At 32.4% G+C, this 16,056-nt stretch overlaps 2 protein-coding genes and 1 long non-coding RNA gene across 3 annotated transcripts; 2 read left to right on the top strand and 1 right to left on the bottom strand.

Annotated features, from left to right (window-relative positions):
• The first annotated feature begins 335 nt into the window (after positions 1 to 335).
• LOC111910818 (monothiol glutaredoxin-S6) lies at positions 336 to 1,271 on the top strand. Its single transcript, XM_023906637.3, has one exon. The coding sequence runs from the start codon at positions 873 to 875 to the stop codon at positions 1,179 to 1,181; it is 309 nt and encodes a 102-aa protein (XP_023762405.1). The 5' UTR covers positions 336 to 872; the 3' UTR covers positions 1,182 to 1,271.
• A 3,022-nt stretch (positions 1,272 to 4,293) lies between these two features.
• Positions 4,294 to 5,055, top strand: LOC111910816 (monothiol glutaredoxin-S2). Its single transcript, XM_023906635.3, has one exon. It carries the CDS (start codon positions 4,388 to 4,390, stop codon positions 4,694 to 4,696), a length of 309 nt encoding a protein of 102 aa, XP_023762403.1. The 5' UTR covers positions 4,294 to 4,387; the 3' UTR covers positions 4,697 to 5,055.
• Positions 5,056 to 6,266: 1,211 nt separating this feature from the next.
• LOC111910820 (uncharacterized) lies at positions 6,267 to 9,588 on the bottom strand. Its single transcript, XR_006186839.1, has 2 exons — positions 9,354 to 9,588; positions 6,267 to 6,716 (listed from the first exon to the last, which is right to left on the bottom strand). It is a non-coding gene; the product is annotated as an uncharacterized LOC111910820 (long non-coding RNA).
• Positions 9,589 to 16,056: the final 6,468 nt, after the last annotated feature.

Raw genomic sequence — 16,056 nt, 5'->3', positions numbered from 1 at the left:
AACCGACATGATTTTGTTAACTTATGTCATCACAACCAATTGTTATATTCAAAGTTACAACCAAACATTCGATGCCTAAACAGGCATACTCACAAGGAATAACTTGCATATCATGTATATATAGACTAATCAAGCGACATACGTGGATGAAAATCATTTAAGACAAATGAATAAAGTAAATATTATGCTAGCTGCTTGTTTGCTTGTTCAGTGGGTTTCATTATTTTTGATATTTTCTATGAACTACTTGATCAGAGAACAATTTTATAAATGCTCACTTTTCTCATCGATCACTCCAGCGCTACCAAATCTTTTCATGGTGGAAGGGCACTTCTCACCTTCTTCCTATTACATGGAATCTCGTAATGTGAAATGTAGGGTGTTTAAGTACGGCCCAATTTAGAAAGCATCTTGCTCTAACTCAGAAGATGCTGTGGGATAGAAATGTGAATAGACATGTATTTATGTCGATAAACATAATTACGATATTGTCCTTCCACACATAAATGCAGCGTATAGAATTAAAGGCCGCACCAAGGTTAAGAATGTCATTTAAGATGTACGTAAGAGGCTGCCGTGCATATCAATCTACGGATAAGCAACTTGTTATCAATCAGTTGTGAGGCCTCATGAACTGTACTGTAGTATCTATCTTTCAGGGAAAAAGAATCTCTCCTTTTCAGTATCAAGTATGCTTCAAGACTTTATTAGATCTATATATATAGCATTAACAAGCTAGAGTCCTGATCACTCACAACAAAACCTAAAGCTTTCTTCTAGCTATCACTCACTAAAACTTTCATTTACCAAATTTAGGCTATTGGTTTTGTGATATATATATATATATATTATTGCTACAAGTTCCCAAATTAATGGCCACAGTTACAGCGTTGGTGAATGAAAGGTCGGTGGTTATATTCAGCAAAACCTCGTGCTGCATGTGCCATACAATTCAGACATTGATAAGAAGTTTTGGAGCAAATCCAATTGTTTACGAGCTAGATGAGCATCCAAGGGGACAACAAATAGAGAAGGAGCTCAAGGGATTAGGGTGTAAGCCAAGTGTACCAGCCGTTTTCATAGGGCAGCAGCTGATTGGGGGTGCCAATGAGATAATGACCCTTCATCTCAAGGGTCAGCTAGTGCCATTGCTCCTTAGCTCTAACGCTATATGGGTTTAGTGAAATGTGCTAAAAAAATATCCATATTTTATAGTATAAATTAAGTAAGAGTTATGTACGTACGTTAATACAACTATAGGATCAATTTAATTAATGGTTCCACAGTTGTTAAAGCAGGAAAGGCAAGTTTTTTAGCCTTCTTTTCTGCTGGTTTTTGTTCTTTTTCTTTATGAGTCCATAATGCATGTGCCAACTTGCACATGTAATTCCCTACTTTTGAAAAGCAACAAGAGATACCATGTATTGCAGAAGTTGTTACTGTGCTTAATTAATTTGAAGTAATTAACATTTTTTAATGCGTAAAGGTTTCTTATCGGGTCTCGGTACAGTGTTACACATCTCCACCTTGTACGGATTCATACGAAAGTACCCAGCTTAAAAGTAACAATAATGTAATTTTATAAAGTAAATTAAGATGCTATATATACCAATCCAAAGAAAAAAAAAAGACGTGCATGTACGTGTCACCACCCAGCCAAAGAAATTAAAAAGAGCAATTTCCAAATAAAAAAAGAAAGATATCGTAGAGGCACCGGCTATCAGAGAACTTTTCCTCAAGTAGATGAGTGTAAACCTCGAATCAACATAGCCGTTTCAAAAAAAAATCCATGGTTCGATTTTTTGCTGAAAAAAAAAAACGAAATTTTAGGATCCGTTGGGTTTTTGTTTAAAAATTGAGAATAAAAACGGAAGGCTATCATTTTATAACATAGATATTTTACTTGATTAGTTAGATATGAAGTTATTTCTGTTTCCAGTCGATATTCAAAACCAGTAAGAACTTTCTTATCGTGGCAGTAATAAGATGTCAACTTATTTAGACATGTGAAACTTACTAACAAATTCATTCAGAAATATATACTCCTTGATGAGAATTACCAACAGAATAATAAAAAGAACAGTACGTAGGATATCTCATGCTTGTCAGACTTAAAAAGGTGTTATATAATCACATGTTGCACACAGGAAAAACTGTGCATCTCAACAAGCCATTTGCATATATAAAGCCAACGCACCACTACTAGCAAAAACCATGTGATTTGATGAATTATAGAAAACAGCACAACACCAAGATGCATGCCTTTTAAAACCAAGAGGACTGATGCTGTAATTTCCAAGGGTTTCATTGGCTAACTTTTTACTAATCTTAATCTGAGATTTTGAGAATAACTAAGATCTTCAAGTGAAAAGACAAATAATTCTGAAACAGTTTTAAGCAACTTTTTTCTAGAAAGAATTTTCTCTTATCTCACCCGCAACTAGAAAAAGTGTCAAAGGGTTAGTATAAAAAATGTTTTTCATCGGAGACCCTTTGTCCTTTTCTAGAAGTGGAAAAGCCGGGGGAATAACAAGCCCACCAATCTCCAAAATCAAAAAAGACATGAGATGCCAGGACACGACTATGCGTTCCTATTTATAACCACACAAACACACTTCATTTTCTAGATATATAAAACCAATTAAGTATGAAAGTCCAAGTTTAGATCCGGAATTCATGTGTGTCGAGGATCATAAAGATAACTTGTTAGAAGTTATATGCATTAATAACATAAATCGAGACACCACACAGTGCCAATAGAAACTCAGACTAATTAACCAGTTTGTACATATATTAGGCCAAGACAAGATAGATACTCTTAAATAATAGCTTTTTATTTTAGAAATGCTAACACACACCCTCTAAATCATACTCTTAAACTACATATTTGTCCACCACAGGAATTGAACCCTCAACCCCTTAATTAGGGTAGGGACATTTAATCTTTCATACAATATTTGATTCAAAGGAACAAGGAAAAGATTAAATGCATTTTTTGTGTCTAGGTTCATTGATAGGCATTTTTTAACTTCCTAGGAAGATATCATGTATGTTGGTGACCCTTAGCTTTGTCTATGGCCGGTTCTACAATTTGATTCCAAGTTCAGAACTCAAATCATCTTTTTATTCCTTTCTTTTGGCTTTTTCTATGCATATATGTGGCGATATCTAATACCAGTAAATAAAAAACATAAATACCCTGTTGCACGGTTTTATACATTATCCTTGGAACATAATATGAAAAGATGTATCCATGCACATGATTCTGATTTGATGAAATGAGTAGGATTGAGAAGAAAAGTGAGCATATAATTAGAATGTCATCAGTCAAGAACAAAGATAGACCTCAGATTTTTTTATTTTAAAGGCCTGCTGAAAAAGGTTTTACTAGCTAGGGATCTCTATCAATAATTAATTCAATTACACAACTTCTTAAAAGGATAGTGTTATTCAACCATGGCTACCCAATAAAATGTTGACTGCTATGTGATATATATATATATATATATATATATATATATATATATATATATATATATATATATATATATATATATATATATATATATATATATATATATATATATATATAAGCTTTCATGTTAAAACTAGAACAGTTTGTAGAAAATCGCTTGGTGATAATTAAGCATAATATTCTGATCAAACACTCAAAGATACAGAAATCAAATAAGAATATCTCCCCATGCAAAAGTTCCGTTCTACTTGTACGGATGCCTTTGATTTTATTGTCTGTAGTATATGCTTTTATGATCACCACTGATACGCATATATATCTTTTCTCCACATATTTAATTTGCTTTAATTTTCCTAGGCTTTCAGTCTGCAGAATTAAGCTGCAGAGGCATATTGGTATGGTATGGAGGGTTGCCCCAATTGGTTTAATGGAGGTACTTTCTCCACAAATAGCAGATTCTCTAAGATAAAGATACTATATGAAATTACCATATTATCCTTCTCAGTAGGCTTGCAATGGAGTCAAGGACTACTCCTGAAGTTCTTACACACAAACACACACACACACACACACACACAAAAAAAAAAAAAAAAAAAAAAAAAAAAAAAAAAAAAAAGCATAACTAAGAATCAAATAACTGATATTAAGATTGACGATTTAAAAGGATGTCACGATCACCTTCGGAATATTATTATATCAATTTGCAATCTTGCTCCAGTGGCTTTTCGTTTAAGATTAGTGTCAAAAATTAACAACCAAATACCACTTGCATGTATTGATCTACCTTTTTTGTTCTCTAGTCTAGCTATATATAGCATCCATGGCATTTTAAGTCCCTCAAAGCAAAGCCTCTTACCTCCATCCCCATCCCCATAAACATATCATAGTGTTAATTATCCAGCAGCTGTAGCAATGGTCATTGTGAAAAGATTGGTAACCAACAAGGCTGTGGTTATATTCAGCAAGAGCTCTTGCTGTATATGCCACAGCATCAGGACACTGATATGCAGCTTCGGGGCAAATCCAACTGTTTATGAGCTTGATGAACACCCAGATGGTCAACTAATCGAGAGGGAACTCAAAGCTTTAGGGTGTAAACCATGTACACCAGCGGTTTTTATAGGACAGGAGCTGATTGGTGGAGCCAATGAGATTATGAGCCTGCATCTCAAAGGCAAGCTGGTCCCTATGCTCATCAAAGAGAGAGCTATATGGCTCTAATACCATTGTGTTGTAGCCATCCATAAACAGAGCTAGAGCATTTTGTTAAGCTCTGGCATATTTAATTAATTGAGAATAATCATGAATCGGAGAATAAGTAGTAGTTAACTAGGCTGGCATTTTGTCTAGCCATGCCATATATGATATATGTAACTTATTTGGTTTTCAACTTTTTTTCCCTTATGACAAATATATGCACACAAAGTTGAGACCATATAGCAACGGAATTTCTCTATGAAAAACTTGAATCATATCGATTCAGATGAGTCGTGTCATAACTTCAAGAATTCAACCACTCGGAAATGTAATACAATAACGTAACGAGATTTATCATAATGTGGAAAGGCCTTTTATCATAACCTTTTGAAGTTTGTAGTTGATATCTTACAGTACATATGTGATGTGTCCAATTTACCTATTCCAGTAAAGTAGCTAGATTGCTGGAACAGCAAGACACTAATGGTTATTAAAGAGAAATCAACAAGAACTTTCCAAAATTATGCCCAGTTGATCCTCTTTGAATTGGTATTTATTTGTATATAATATATATTTGTTTATAATTCTCTTTTCTTGGATCAAACTACCAAGAACTTTAATAAGCTTTTCTTATATAAACCATAAGGCCCACCACAAAGGCCCTTCTGAAGATCTTAGGTGAGATTCATGTATTCCATATGAAATGCTAACAAGTCCCCCCACATGTAGTCGGTTTTCATTGAGGCACTAAATCTAGCTCACACAGAACAAAGTTCATGCATCAAAATAAATTAAAGATAACTCGCTACGTACTTAGAAGCTTCACATTGTAGTGGCTAGTAGATACGCTGTGATTCTAAATTTTCAACTTTTCTGATCACTATCTATAGATATATTTTTAATGCCTAAACACATGGAATCAATTCCAAAACACCAAGAATCAATTCCTTGATGATAAACTAATCAAAAAAATATAATGTGATATCAATAGCATGTACTGTTATATTACTAATGATAAGAGAGTATCAGTAATATTTGGCAATTGCTATAACTGGAGACCTCACTCTTCTCAAACTAGAACAGTTTGTAGAATTAAAGTCACTAGGGTCCATTTGGTAGTAGAAAACTGTATTCAGTTTTCTTGTAAAGTTGAGAAAAAAAGAATGGAGTTTTCATTTTCAGTAGAAACTATATATGTTTGGTTAAAACAAATTAAGTTTTCATTATCCATTTTTATAAACTTGTTTGTATGTGCATTTTCTATCAGTTTTTCATTTTCCAATTTTTGTTATTGCAAATAATACAATATTTGAACATAAAATGAAACAAAGATTTATATATATATATATATATATATATATATATATATATATATATATATATATATATATATAAAGAGAGAGAGAGAGAGAGAGAGAGAGAGGTGTGTGTGTCGGGGAGAGGGGGTAAGGGTGGGTGTGGGGGTGTGTTTATATTTTAGAAAACTTTTGGAACTATAAGAGCATGGAAAAAAATAATTATCGGTTTTTCAGGTTACTTGTAATTTAGAAATTTGAAAAAATTCTCTTTTCTTGGAAAACTTTTAGAAAAAATATTAAACCAAACATGTTTTCATAACTTTCACTTTTCTTAGAAACAATTTCTGGAAAAGAAGAGATTTTTGCACATCCAATCGCATCCTTAGTGATATGACTAATATTGTGATCGACCACTCAAAGATAACAAAAATCAAATAAGAATATCTCCCCATGCAAAAGTTCCGTTCTACTTGTACGGATGCCTTGATTTTACTTCTCTAGTATATGCTTTGTCATCACTGATGAACATATCTTTTCTCCACATATTTGCTTTTCCTAGGCTTTCAGTCTCTTGAATTAGGTTGCAGAGGCATATTGGTAATATGTATGGAGGATTGCCCCAATTGGTTAATGGAGCTACTTTGTCCACCAATAGCAGATGCTCTAAGATAAATATATATAGTGCAATTACCATAGTACCCTTCTGAGTAGGCCTTGCCTTGGGGTCAAGAACTATTCCTGGGGTTCTTAAAAAAAAAAAAATAGTGTTACTAAGAATCAAACGAGTGATATTAAAAGTATGTGATGATCAACTTTGGAATATTATTATATCAATTTGCAATCTTGTTCCAGTACCATTTCATTTAAGATGAATGTCAAAATGAAATCTTGAAAAGTACCAAATACCACTTGTATCTATCCATCTACCTTTTCCCTCCTTTTTTTGTTCTCTAGTAGACCTATTTATAGCATCCATGGCAGTGTAAGTTCCACAAATTAAGTCAAGCACCTGCTACCTCCATCCCCATATATATATATATATATATATATATATATATATATATATATATATATATATATATATATATATATATATATATATATATATATATATATAAAGTACCAAACTGTTATCCAGTAGTATCAAATCAATATAATGGTCATTGTGACAAGATTGGTAGCCAACAAGGCTGTGGTTATATTCAGCAAGAGCTCTTGCTGTATATGCCACAGCATCAGGACACTGATATGCAGCTTCGGGGCAAACCCAACTGTTTATGAGCTTGATGAACACCCAGATGGTCAACTAATCGAGAGGGAACTCAAGGCCTTAGGGTGTAAGCCATGTATCCCATCTGTTTTTATAGGACAGGAGCTGATTGGTGGAGCCAATGAGATTATGAGCATGCATCTCAGAGGCCATCTGGTCCCTATGCTCATCAAAGAGAGAGCTATATGGCTCTAATACCATAAACAGACCATTTTGTTAAGCTCTGTCATACTTGAGAACAATCATGAATCGGAGAATTCAATAAGTAGAGTAACTAGGCTGGCATTTTGTTGAGCCATGCCATATTTTATATATATATATATATATATATATATATATATATATATATATATATATATATATATATATATATATATATATATTTGTAACTTATTAATTTGGTTCCAATCTTTTTTGCTAACACTCATGAATCACAAAATAAGTAGTAACTCAGCTACATTTTGTCTAGCCATGCAACACATGGTATATATATGTGACTTATTTGGTTTCAATATTTCTTTCTTTTAAAGCAATATGCACCCAAAGACCTTAGCCGTTTCGCATTCCACATCATGTCTTCAGTTGAGAGCTAAATGTATTAATTATTAAAGAAAAGCGATGCTTCAAGAATTCAACCACTCCCAAATATAACATCAGAATCTAATGAGGTGTTATAAAATTTGAAAGGGCTTGTTATTTTAACCTTTTGAAGTTTGTACCTGATATACAACAGTTCAAACATAGGGTATAAATCTACCTATTTTAGTTAAATAGATTGCTGGAACATGATGCAAATGGTAGTAATAGGCAAATCAGCAGGAACATTTCAAAATTATGTCCATGTGATCCTCTTTAAATTAGTATTTATTTGTATATAAATACAATATATAATCTTTATAATTTACTTTTATTGGATCAAACTACCAATAACTTTAAAAAGCTTTACTTTTATAAATCATAAGGCCCACTACAAAGGCCCTTTTAGAGATCTTTGGTGAGATTGTGTCCCAAATGAAATACTAATTAATTTACACCATGTGTAATCAGTCTTTATTGAGGCACTAAATCTAATTCACACAGAACAAAGTTATTGCATCAAACGAATGAAAAGAATACTCATTATATTGCTCTAGCTTGGTACATATATAAAAGCTTCGCATTGTAGTGGCCAGTAGATATGATGATTGATGTGATCCTTATTTTAAAACTTTCTGATCTACTAACTACCACACAATCCCTAAACACCAAGAATCAGTTCCTTGAGTATAAAGTAACCCATAAAAGATAATATGACAGAACTCATTGTTAATGTTACTGATGATGCGAGAGTATAATTGCTAATAGTGGAAAAAGAGATGGATGGAATTTTCTTATGCTCCATGTAGGGAACGCATATCTACTTATCATGCATCTTTAATTAAAGAAGCACCTGATGTATTTTAAAATTCCAATTTCCCATTGTCATTTGTCTCTGAAATATTAACTTTTGCATGAAAAGCGACAACACATGGATTTCTCCATTATTATTATCATTATTATTTTGTATATTTTCCCTAGAAAGACATCTTCAGTATCAAAAGGTCAAAGTGCATCAAAGTTATATTATGGATTTATGATAAATAGATCATTAGCATAACAATGATTGAAAATAATAACTGGAGTCACGAAAAGCATAGTGAATCATAAGCATTCAGAGAAGTTTATATGGTTCCAGATGTGGGGAACATTGTTCTAAATGAGAAGAGTATACAAGGTTTGAAGTCATAAATATAACTTGAAATGGAGCGGCAAGGGTCGTTGGAAGAATGAAATTAATGACGATAATGCCTATAAAAATCCACAATCAAATGAACCTGAACTTATAGAAGCTCACGTTTAGTTGCACTTGATACTTCTTCGGTCCTTAGAAGTAATAATGTCTACTGCGCAAAGTTAGTTGACAGCATCCATGCACATCCGACATAGAATTATAGAAATAAGACTAAGACAAACATAGCACAGATTGAATCCAACAGACATCAATATACGAACAGTAATTCGACAAAAACAAACAAACAGCCAGCGATTAACACACAGGAACGCAACCACACTCCACACTGGAACGAGAGAATACCTAGGACATGAAAGCGAACTACCAAGCCTCCTTACAGAAATCGATACATCGATGATGAAGATCCATGGAGACCAATTCGATTGGAAGGAAAAAGAAAACGAAAACAGGGTTTGGACTTGATTCGCATCAATGGACGATGGTTACAGGTGGCAGTTGCATCTTTTGGGTTTTTTAACTTTGGGCAAAGGCAACTGGTGGTGTCCCTCGCTACTTGTTAGTTACTATCCTAACCAGGTTAGCCCAATATCTATTAAAAAAAACTATATTCTCAATCTTTTCACTTGTGAACTTTTATTGATACTAGTAATTCAACCCAATTCATTATTTTCTTTTTAAAAAATTATCAAAAATATATATCAAATTAGTCTCATTTTGTAGAGAATTTTCTTTTATGTATTTTAATATATTTTATTTATTTTTAAAATTAATATCACGTCTATTTTTACATAAAATAAATGACATATAAAAAAGAGAGAAAAAAAAAGATAGCGAACTATGGTGAGGTAGGTTGTGGGGCTATTGGTTCACACCATTTCTTTTCTTTTCAATTTTTATTTTTTTTATTTTTTGGAGTGAGCCATGGTGAGTTGTTCATTAATGAGGATAGTCTAAGGTATTGCATTGAACATAACACCGTTTGGGATGGATAGGTGGGGTAAGCCTAACGACCGTACGAAATCAATGTTCCTTTCCCTTCTTTACCATTTTTAACGAGCATTTTTCAACAAAAAATGTTTTTTACCTATTATTATAAATAAACACACACTCTACATTTTAAACCACTAAAACATCTATCTTCCATATACTTTCAATTAATTCCAAAATGTATTCGTCGGATACGTTGGTGTTGGGGGGAAACGGGTTTATTGGGGACGACATGAGAACAACACTTGCGTATTTACAAAATAAATAAATAAATAAAGGTTAAATTTCACGTCCAAAAATTAGTAGTCCTCCTTTACGAAGAAATAGTGAAGTCAGACACAACCAACTTGTGAATGACTACTTTGCTGATGATGTAGTGTACGTAGAAACATTCAAACATTTGTTCCAGATGAGAAATGTATTATTTTTTTCACATTGTTGATGATATAAAAATAAATTTCCATATTTTCAGTAGAAAATTAATGGAAGAGGTCGAAAGGTTTATCCACAATTCAAAAATATCAACTACAATTCATCAGATAGCATTCACCATGAGACCAGACTCATGGAATAAGCATTTGAGGATGTCAGAGCGAACGACGTGAGAGTGTGTATACAAGTTTGCTAAAGTTTTGATTATCCTCTATAATGGTCGCTATCTACACATGCCTACAAGTAGCGACATCCACCAACTATATACGGCACATGAAAACAACAAGTATTGATTGTATGCGAAATGATCAAAATGAGCCAACAATAATTTTAGAAGCAATGGCGTCGTATGATCTTTGGATATGGCATGCAATTTTTATTGCATCGAGTGTCAACAAACAACATCAATGTTCTAGACCAATCGTCGTCGATATTCAACGACATCTACCTTGGAAAATCTTATGATGTGTCATTTCAAGCAAATGAGACATCATACAAGCATGGGTATTACCTTATTGATGGGATATACCCCGAGATAGCTACATTTGTGAAATCATTCTCATGTCCAAATGATGAAAAACGAATAAAGTTTAAGTCGAGTCAATTATCTGCTAGGAATGATATCCGAGTTATAACGAAGAAGTTATGACCAGTCGAAGTTTCGCGACAAATCGGCACGGGGCCGAGTGTCGTAAAAAGTGATTTTTTTATAAACTACTTTTTAGCCTTAGTGATCTAAACGAAAGTCGTAGTATTCGTTAAACTGAGAAGTTCGATAAAAAGAACGTCCAAATCTGACTTCATATGAGGAAGTTATGATTTTTCGAAGTTTAAGCTTAGCAGTAGACAGCTAAAAACTCGAATTTTAGATCGAGTGCTTTTTAGCCGACACAACCTAAACGAGAATTGAAGGTCTCGTCATTAGTAGCACAACGGTAAAAATTCTGACGAAAACGGACGTCAGATGAAGAAGTTATGAATTTTTAACGGATTTCCTGTCCCGGTCTGTTAAAAATAATAATATAAAAATTAAAGTCAAAATTAGCCGACGAGGTCTAAATGAAAGTTGTAGAGCGTAATTTTACCTACGTGTGCATATAAAGAACGTCCAAAACGGAGCTCGTATGCGAAAGTTATGGATTTTAAAAGTTTTTGCACAAAAACCGAGAAATCTCGCATATGTGGACTTCGGCCACGTCACCCTCGCTCATAACTTTTTGATAATCCATTACTTCCAGTTTAACTCCGCCATTTAGAAACTTTTTGGTTTATTATTGTCGGTCCCAAGCTTGGATAAAAAAGAATGGTTTATAACATTAATATAATAAAGACTAAAGGGCCCCAAATTTGTTGTTCGCTTAGAGCCACCAAACTAGTTGAGCCGTCCCTGTTATATATCGTGACATGTTTAGATGACGGTTCTGGATGAGTAGAAAACTATTCTTATACATAGTTCATGATTTGGAGAAAGAGCTTCCATTTTTTAGATAGCATGTGATGTAAGAACTATAAGGGTTTTACTTCGTCAAATAGCATACGATGTCATCGTCGAATCATGGGAGAAGTATTAAAGAAGTTAAAAAAAAAAAAAACAAAAAAAAATTATGGGAAAATATTTATAAGTTTTGTGGATGTGACATTGTCTATACAACACACAATATTTGTGTAATCCTACATTGAATGATATTCAACAATTGTATGAGTCACGTGAATTCAAACATGGCTTTCCTAAAATGCTAGGCATCATATAATTGTATACATTGGTCATAAAGAAATTGTCATGATTCATGAAGAGGGAAAATACATGTGATGTGATCATGAACCATAGATGATAATGCTAGAAAAAGTGGTGGAACATGATCTATGGACTTGATATGCATTCTTTGGTGTTGTTGATTCCTACAATATCAATGTTCTTGATCGGTTATTGATCTTCAACGATATCTTAAATAGAAGAGCACTTGATTGTCCATTTGAAGTAAATGGACTATAATACAAGCATGAGGGTTATGTTACCAATGGGATACATCCCGAATGAGATATGTTTGTCAAATCGCTTACATGTCATAAGATGAAAAACAAAGATACTTTAAGACAGAGTAAGAAATAACAAGAAAAAATATGAAACGATTATTTGGTGTCATTGAGCCATGTTAGCACATAATGCTAAACCTAGCACGAGCATGGTCTTCCAAAAGAAAAATAAGAAACATAATATTTGTATGTATTATATTCCATAATATGATTTTTGAATTCTAAAATCATGGAATTTGATATTCAATTGGCTTATGACCAACCAAGATAAAACTCCGCAAATACATAATCGAGAAACATATAACAAACTTCATTCAATTTTGATGCAATATACTTTCAATTGGAAGTGATGTAATTTTTTAATTTTTTTGAATTAAATTCATAAAAGAATATTTTTATTTAAATCTTATATTTGTTTTTGATTTTCGTTTAATAAGTTTAATGTTTTGATATTAATAATAATTATTTATATAAAAAAAATAAAAGATATAGATGTAATATGAAAAATAGGTATTCGTATAGCCATATAACACATTTTGAAATATGAAGAAAAACAATGGACCGATGGACGGGTGTTTACGTGACAATAAATAACTAAACGGATACCCTTCACTATATTAAACCCACACCAAGTTAACGATATAATCTATGTTGACTTGTAAGATTTTTATGAAGTATTTAATTATATACAATAGATTAAAATTAGCTTTTGGTTCAATTGTGGAATTTAAAACAAAAGTTTTATTTAAAATATATAAAGTAAATGTTATAAATAAAAAAAAAAAAAAAGTAATTAGTTGGGCTTAGAAGGAATCCAATGGACCGGATGAACATGTCGTACTAGCGTTTATTGTGGCTTAAGAAATGTGACCCCATGACTAGCTCTACCTCGCTGTCTTATCTTGGGCCTCTCCATGGTGTACATTTTAGCAAACACCCTCCTAAACCCTGAACCTAGCACCACAAGTTGCTCCTAAACCCTAATAAAGCCAAAGGGACCCCTACTTCTTCACCCTCCATACAACTTTAATGCCCCCACTTGGGTCACAGGTTCACGTAACTTAACCTGGCGATTTGAGGCCTCAACAGTCCACTTAAAACCATTATTTGGTTTCCAAGTTTTGTCGATGTGGGACTCTCAAGTCTTTGATATCATCATAATAACTCCATGTGTGTTTTTCCTTTGAAAATCGTGTGTGTATACTTCTGGAAATAGGTCATGTGGTGATGTTGTATTTAAACTATTTTAAATAGTAATTAGATGTATATAATATTACACCTCTCGATCACAATCCTATAAAGTAAGTAAGAGTATATAAAACCCAATACGGAATATGATAAAACCAAAAGAATTAAACTACAAACCAACTATTTTTATTTGGTTCTTGGTTATAAACTCTGACTAAAAGTAGGTTTGGTCCTCAATTTAGAATTTTTTTTTCCGATCAATTATTGTCTAGTTCAAAATCGAAACTGAGTTGAACCATTTTCTCATTTTTCTACTTGAAAAAAATGATGGTAGTAAGTATTTTTATTTTTCAATTTAAAACAAATCAACCATATATTCATAACTCTCTTGTTTGAGATTGGACTGATTCTATATTAAAATTGTTTGTTCTTTTTAACGGGACCAAAATTTATTAGAAAAGCATAGCTAGCTAGATGCTAGACAAATAATGCAAGAAAATCAACCCATATTTAAAACTAATGATGGATTTGTTAGTCAAGCTAACCGATCTAAACTCTCATATTTTTAATTTATTTGAAATGCAAAAGAAAGTGATTTTAACGAAACAAATAAAGTCCCATTTCGGATCTCCAAAGCATCTACATATAAACAGAAATTAACGTACGAAGCAAGCTTAAGATGCCAACTACCTTGTAAATGACTTGGGACCAAGAATTAAAACATCTGAAATATCCAATCACCACTAAAGGACGATGTGTGTCATAAAATCGATGTATATCGTACATGACATAATTCTCGAACTATAATATTTTTTCTTTTTTTTTTTTAATGTGAAAATCAGCTAGCTTAGCAATAGATTAATAAAAACAATTAACTACCACTATTAAAATGATCTAGTAAAAATCATTTAAGATTTAAACATTTTAGAATAAAAACTTTAATTAAAATAAATCTTATATTCCACAAACATTAACTCAAAATCAATAAAAAAAAACAATTTTACAATGTGTTAATAATTAATCTGACAAGCTCTATGAAACACAAATGACAAAACATGTGGGTATTTCAGGTCAAAGTGCTTTCATCTACCTATTGGACAGTGATCCCTCATGCATGTTTCGTGGACTCATGCCAATCATTTTTTATTATAACGTGTTTTCTCTTTATAATAAGTAATTTCATTTAATTTATCTTTTAATAGTAAAATACAAGTCCCAAAGATAATGTTAAGTTTTTTATTACTTAAAAATAAAGAAAAATATCACAACAACTTGACCAACTTCAAGTCTTCAACATTCTTAGGTTTGAAAGTCATCTATAATCTGTTGACCAACTCCAACAGTGTTGCCAAAGACAAACCTTATTATTTTTGTGAAATTTTATATTACTTTTTTCGTCAATTAGAGTATACACCTAGAGTAATTCTTTGTTGGGCCAACAAACGAATGTATAGGTTGAACCATAACTATCGAGTTATCTATTGCTTTTCTTATTAAAAAAAGTGACTGTAGAATCATCAAGTATAAAAGCATTTTGTATATTTTCTTATATGGCAGCAGATTAAAGCTTACAAACTTTATAAAACTTGATAGGAATCTTATAACATTAAAAAAAATACATTTACTTTGTCAACGAGGCTGAATGTAAAGTTCACACAGAATTAGCTATGAATTCAAAGATGGGCTAGCATAGCATGTAGAAACAATTCCTTGTTTGTTTGTTTTTCTCGGTTTATATAATATTTAAAAATTTTGATATAGATTCGTAATTATGATTTCACATGGCAAAAATTTAGAAGCAACAATTCAAGACCCTATCATTGTCAATTATAAATGAAAACCAGTAAATCGGATGAAAAGATAAAAAGAAAAAACTAGATCCAAATTTTAATTATATTGTAAAAATAACCTTAAAATAGAAGTCAAACTTGGAGGGTATGAAACTATGAATGAAGTAATGATGGTACTAAACTTGGAGCTTTTTCAAACAGGTCTCCTCACGCGCTATTGAGTTTTTTGGACGGAAGCAATATAGATGAGGTTGCACAAATGAATCCCTCGTTTTATTTGACAAAATTACATAAATAGTCTTTGTGTTTGGTAGAACGTATTGAGTTTGGTATTTTTGAGGAATTTATTGCAAAGGTGGTCCTAAAGTTTGAAATTCATTGCAAGCATTGTTCTTTTGGCTTTAAGTTCCGTTAAGTCTAACCATTTACTCCTGAAATGACAAATATATATCCCTACGACTCTCTCGCGACGATACAACCTCACCCATTTTATGTTCTTCATTAGTCTTTTGTCACCCATTTGAAACCACTAACACCCATCCATAAACAATGACAAGATCATGATTCAAATACACGGATGTCCAACTTAATTAACATAATATTGTCGAAAATTT

The sequence above is a fragment of the Lactuca sativa genome, chromosome 9, assembly GCF_002870075.4.
Source record: "Lactuca sativa cultivar Salinas chromosome 9, Lsat_Salinas_v11, whole genome shotgun sequence".
NCBI lineage: Eukaryota > Viridiplantae > Streptophyta > Magnoliopsida > Asterales > Asteraceae > Lactuca > Lactuca sativa.
The sequence above is the reverse complement of the archived record's forward strand: the minus strand, read 5'-3'. Positions and strand labels throughout refer to the sequence as shown.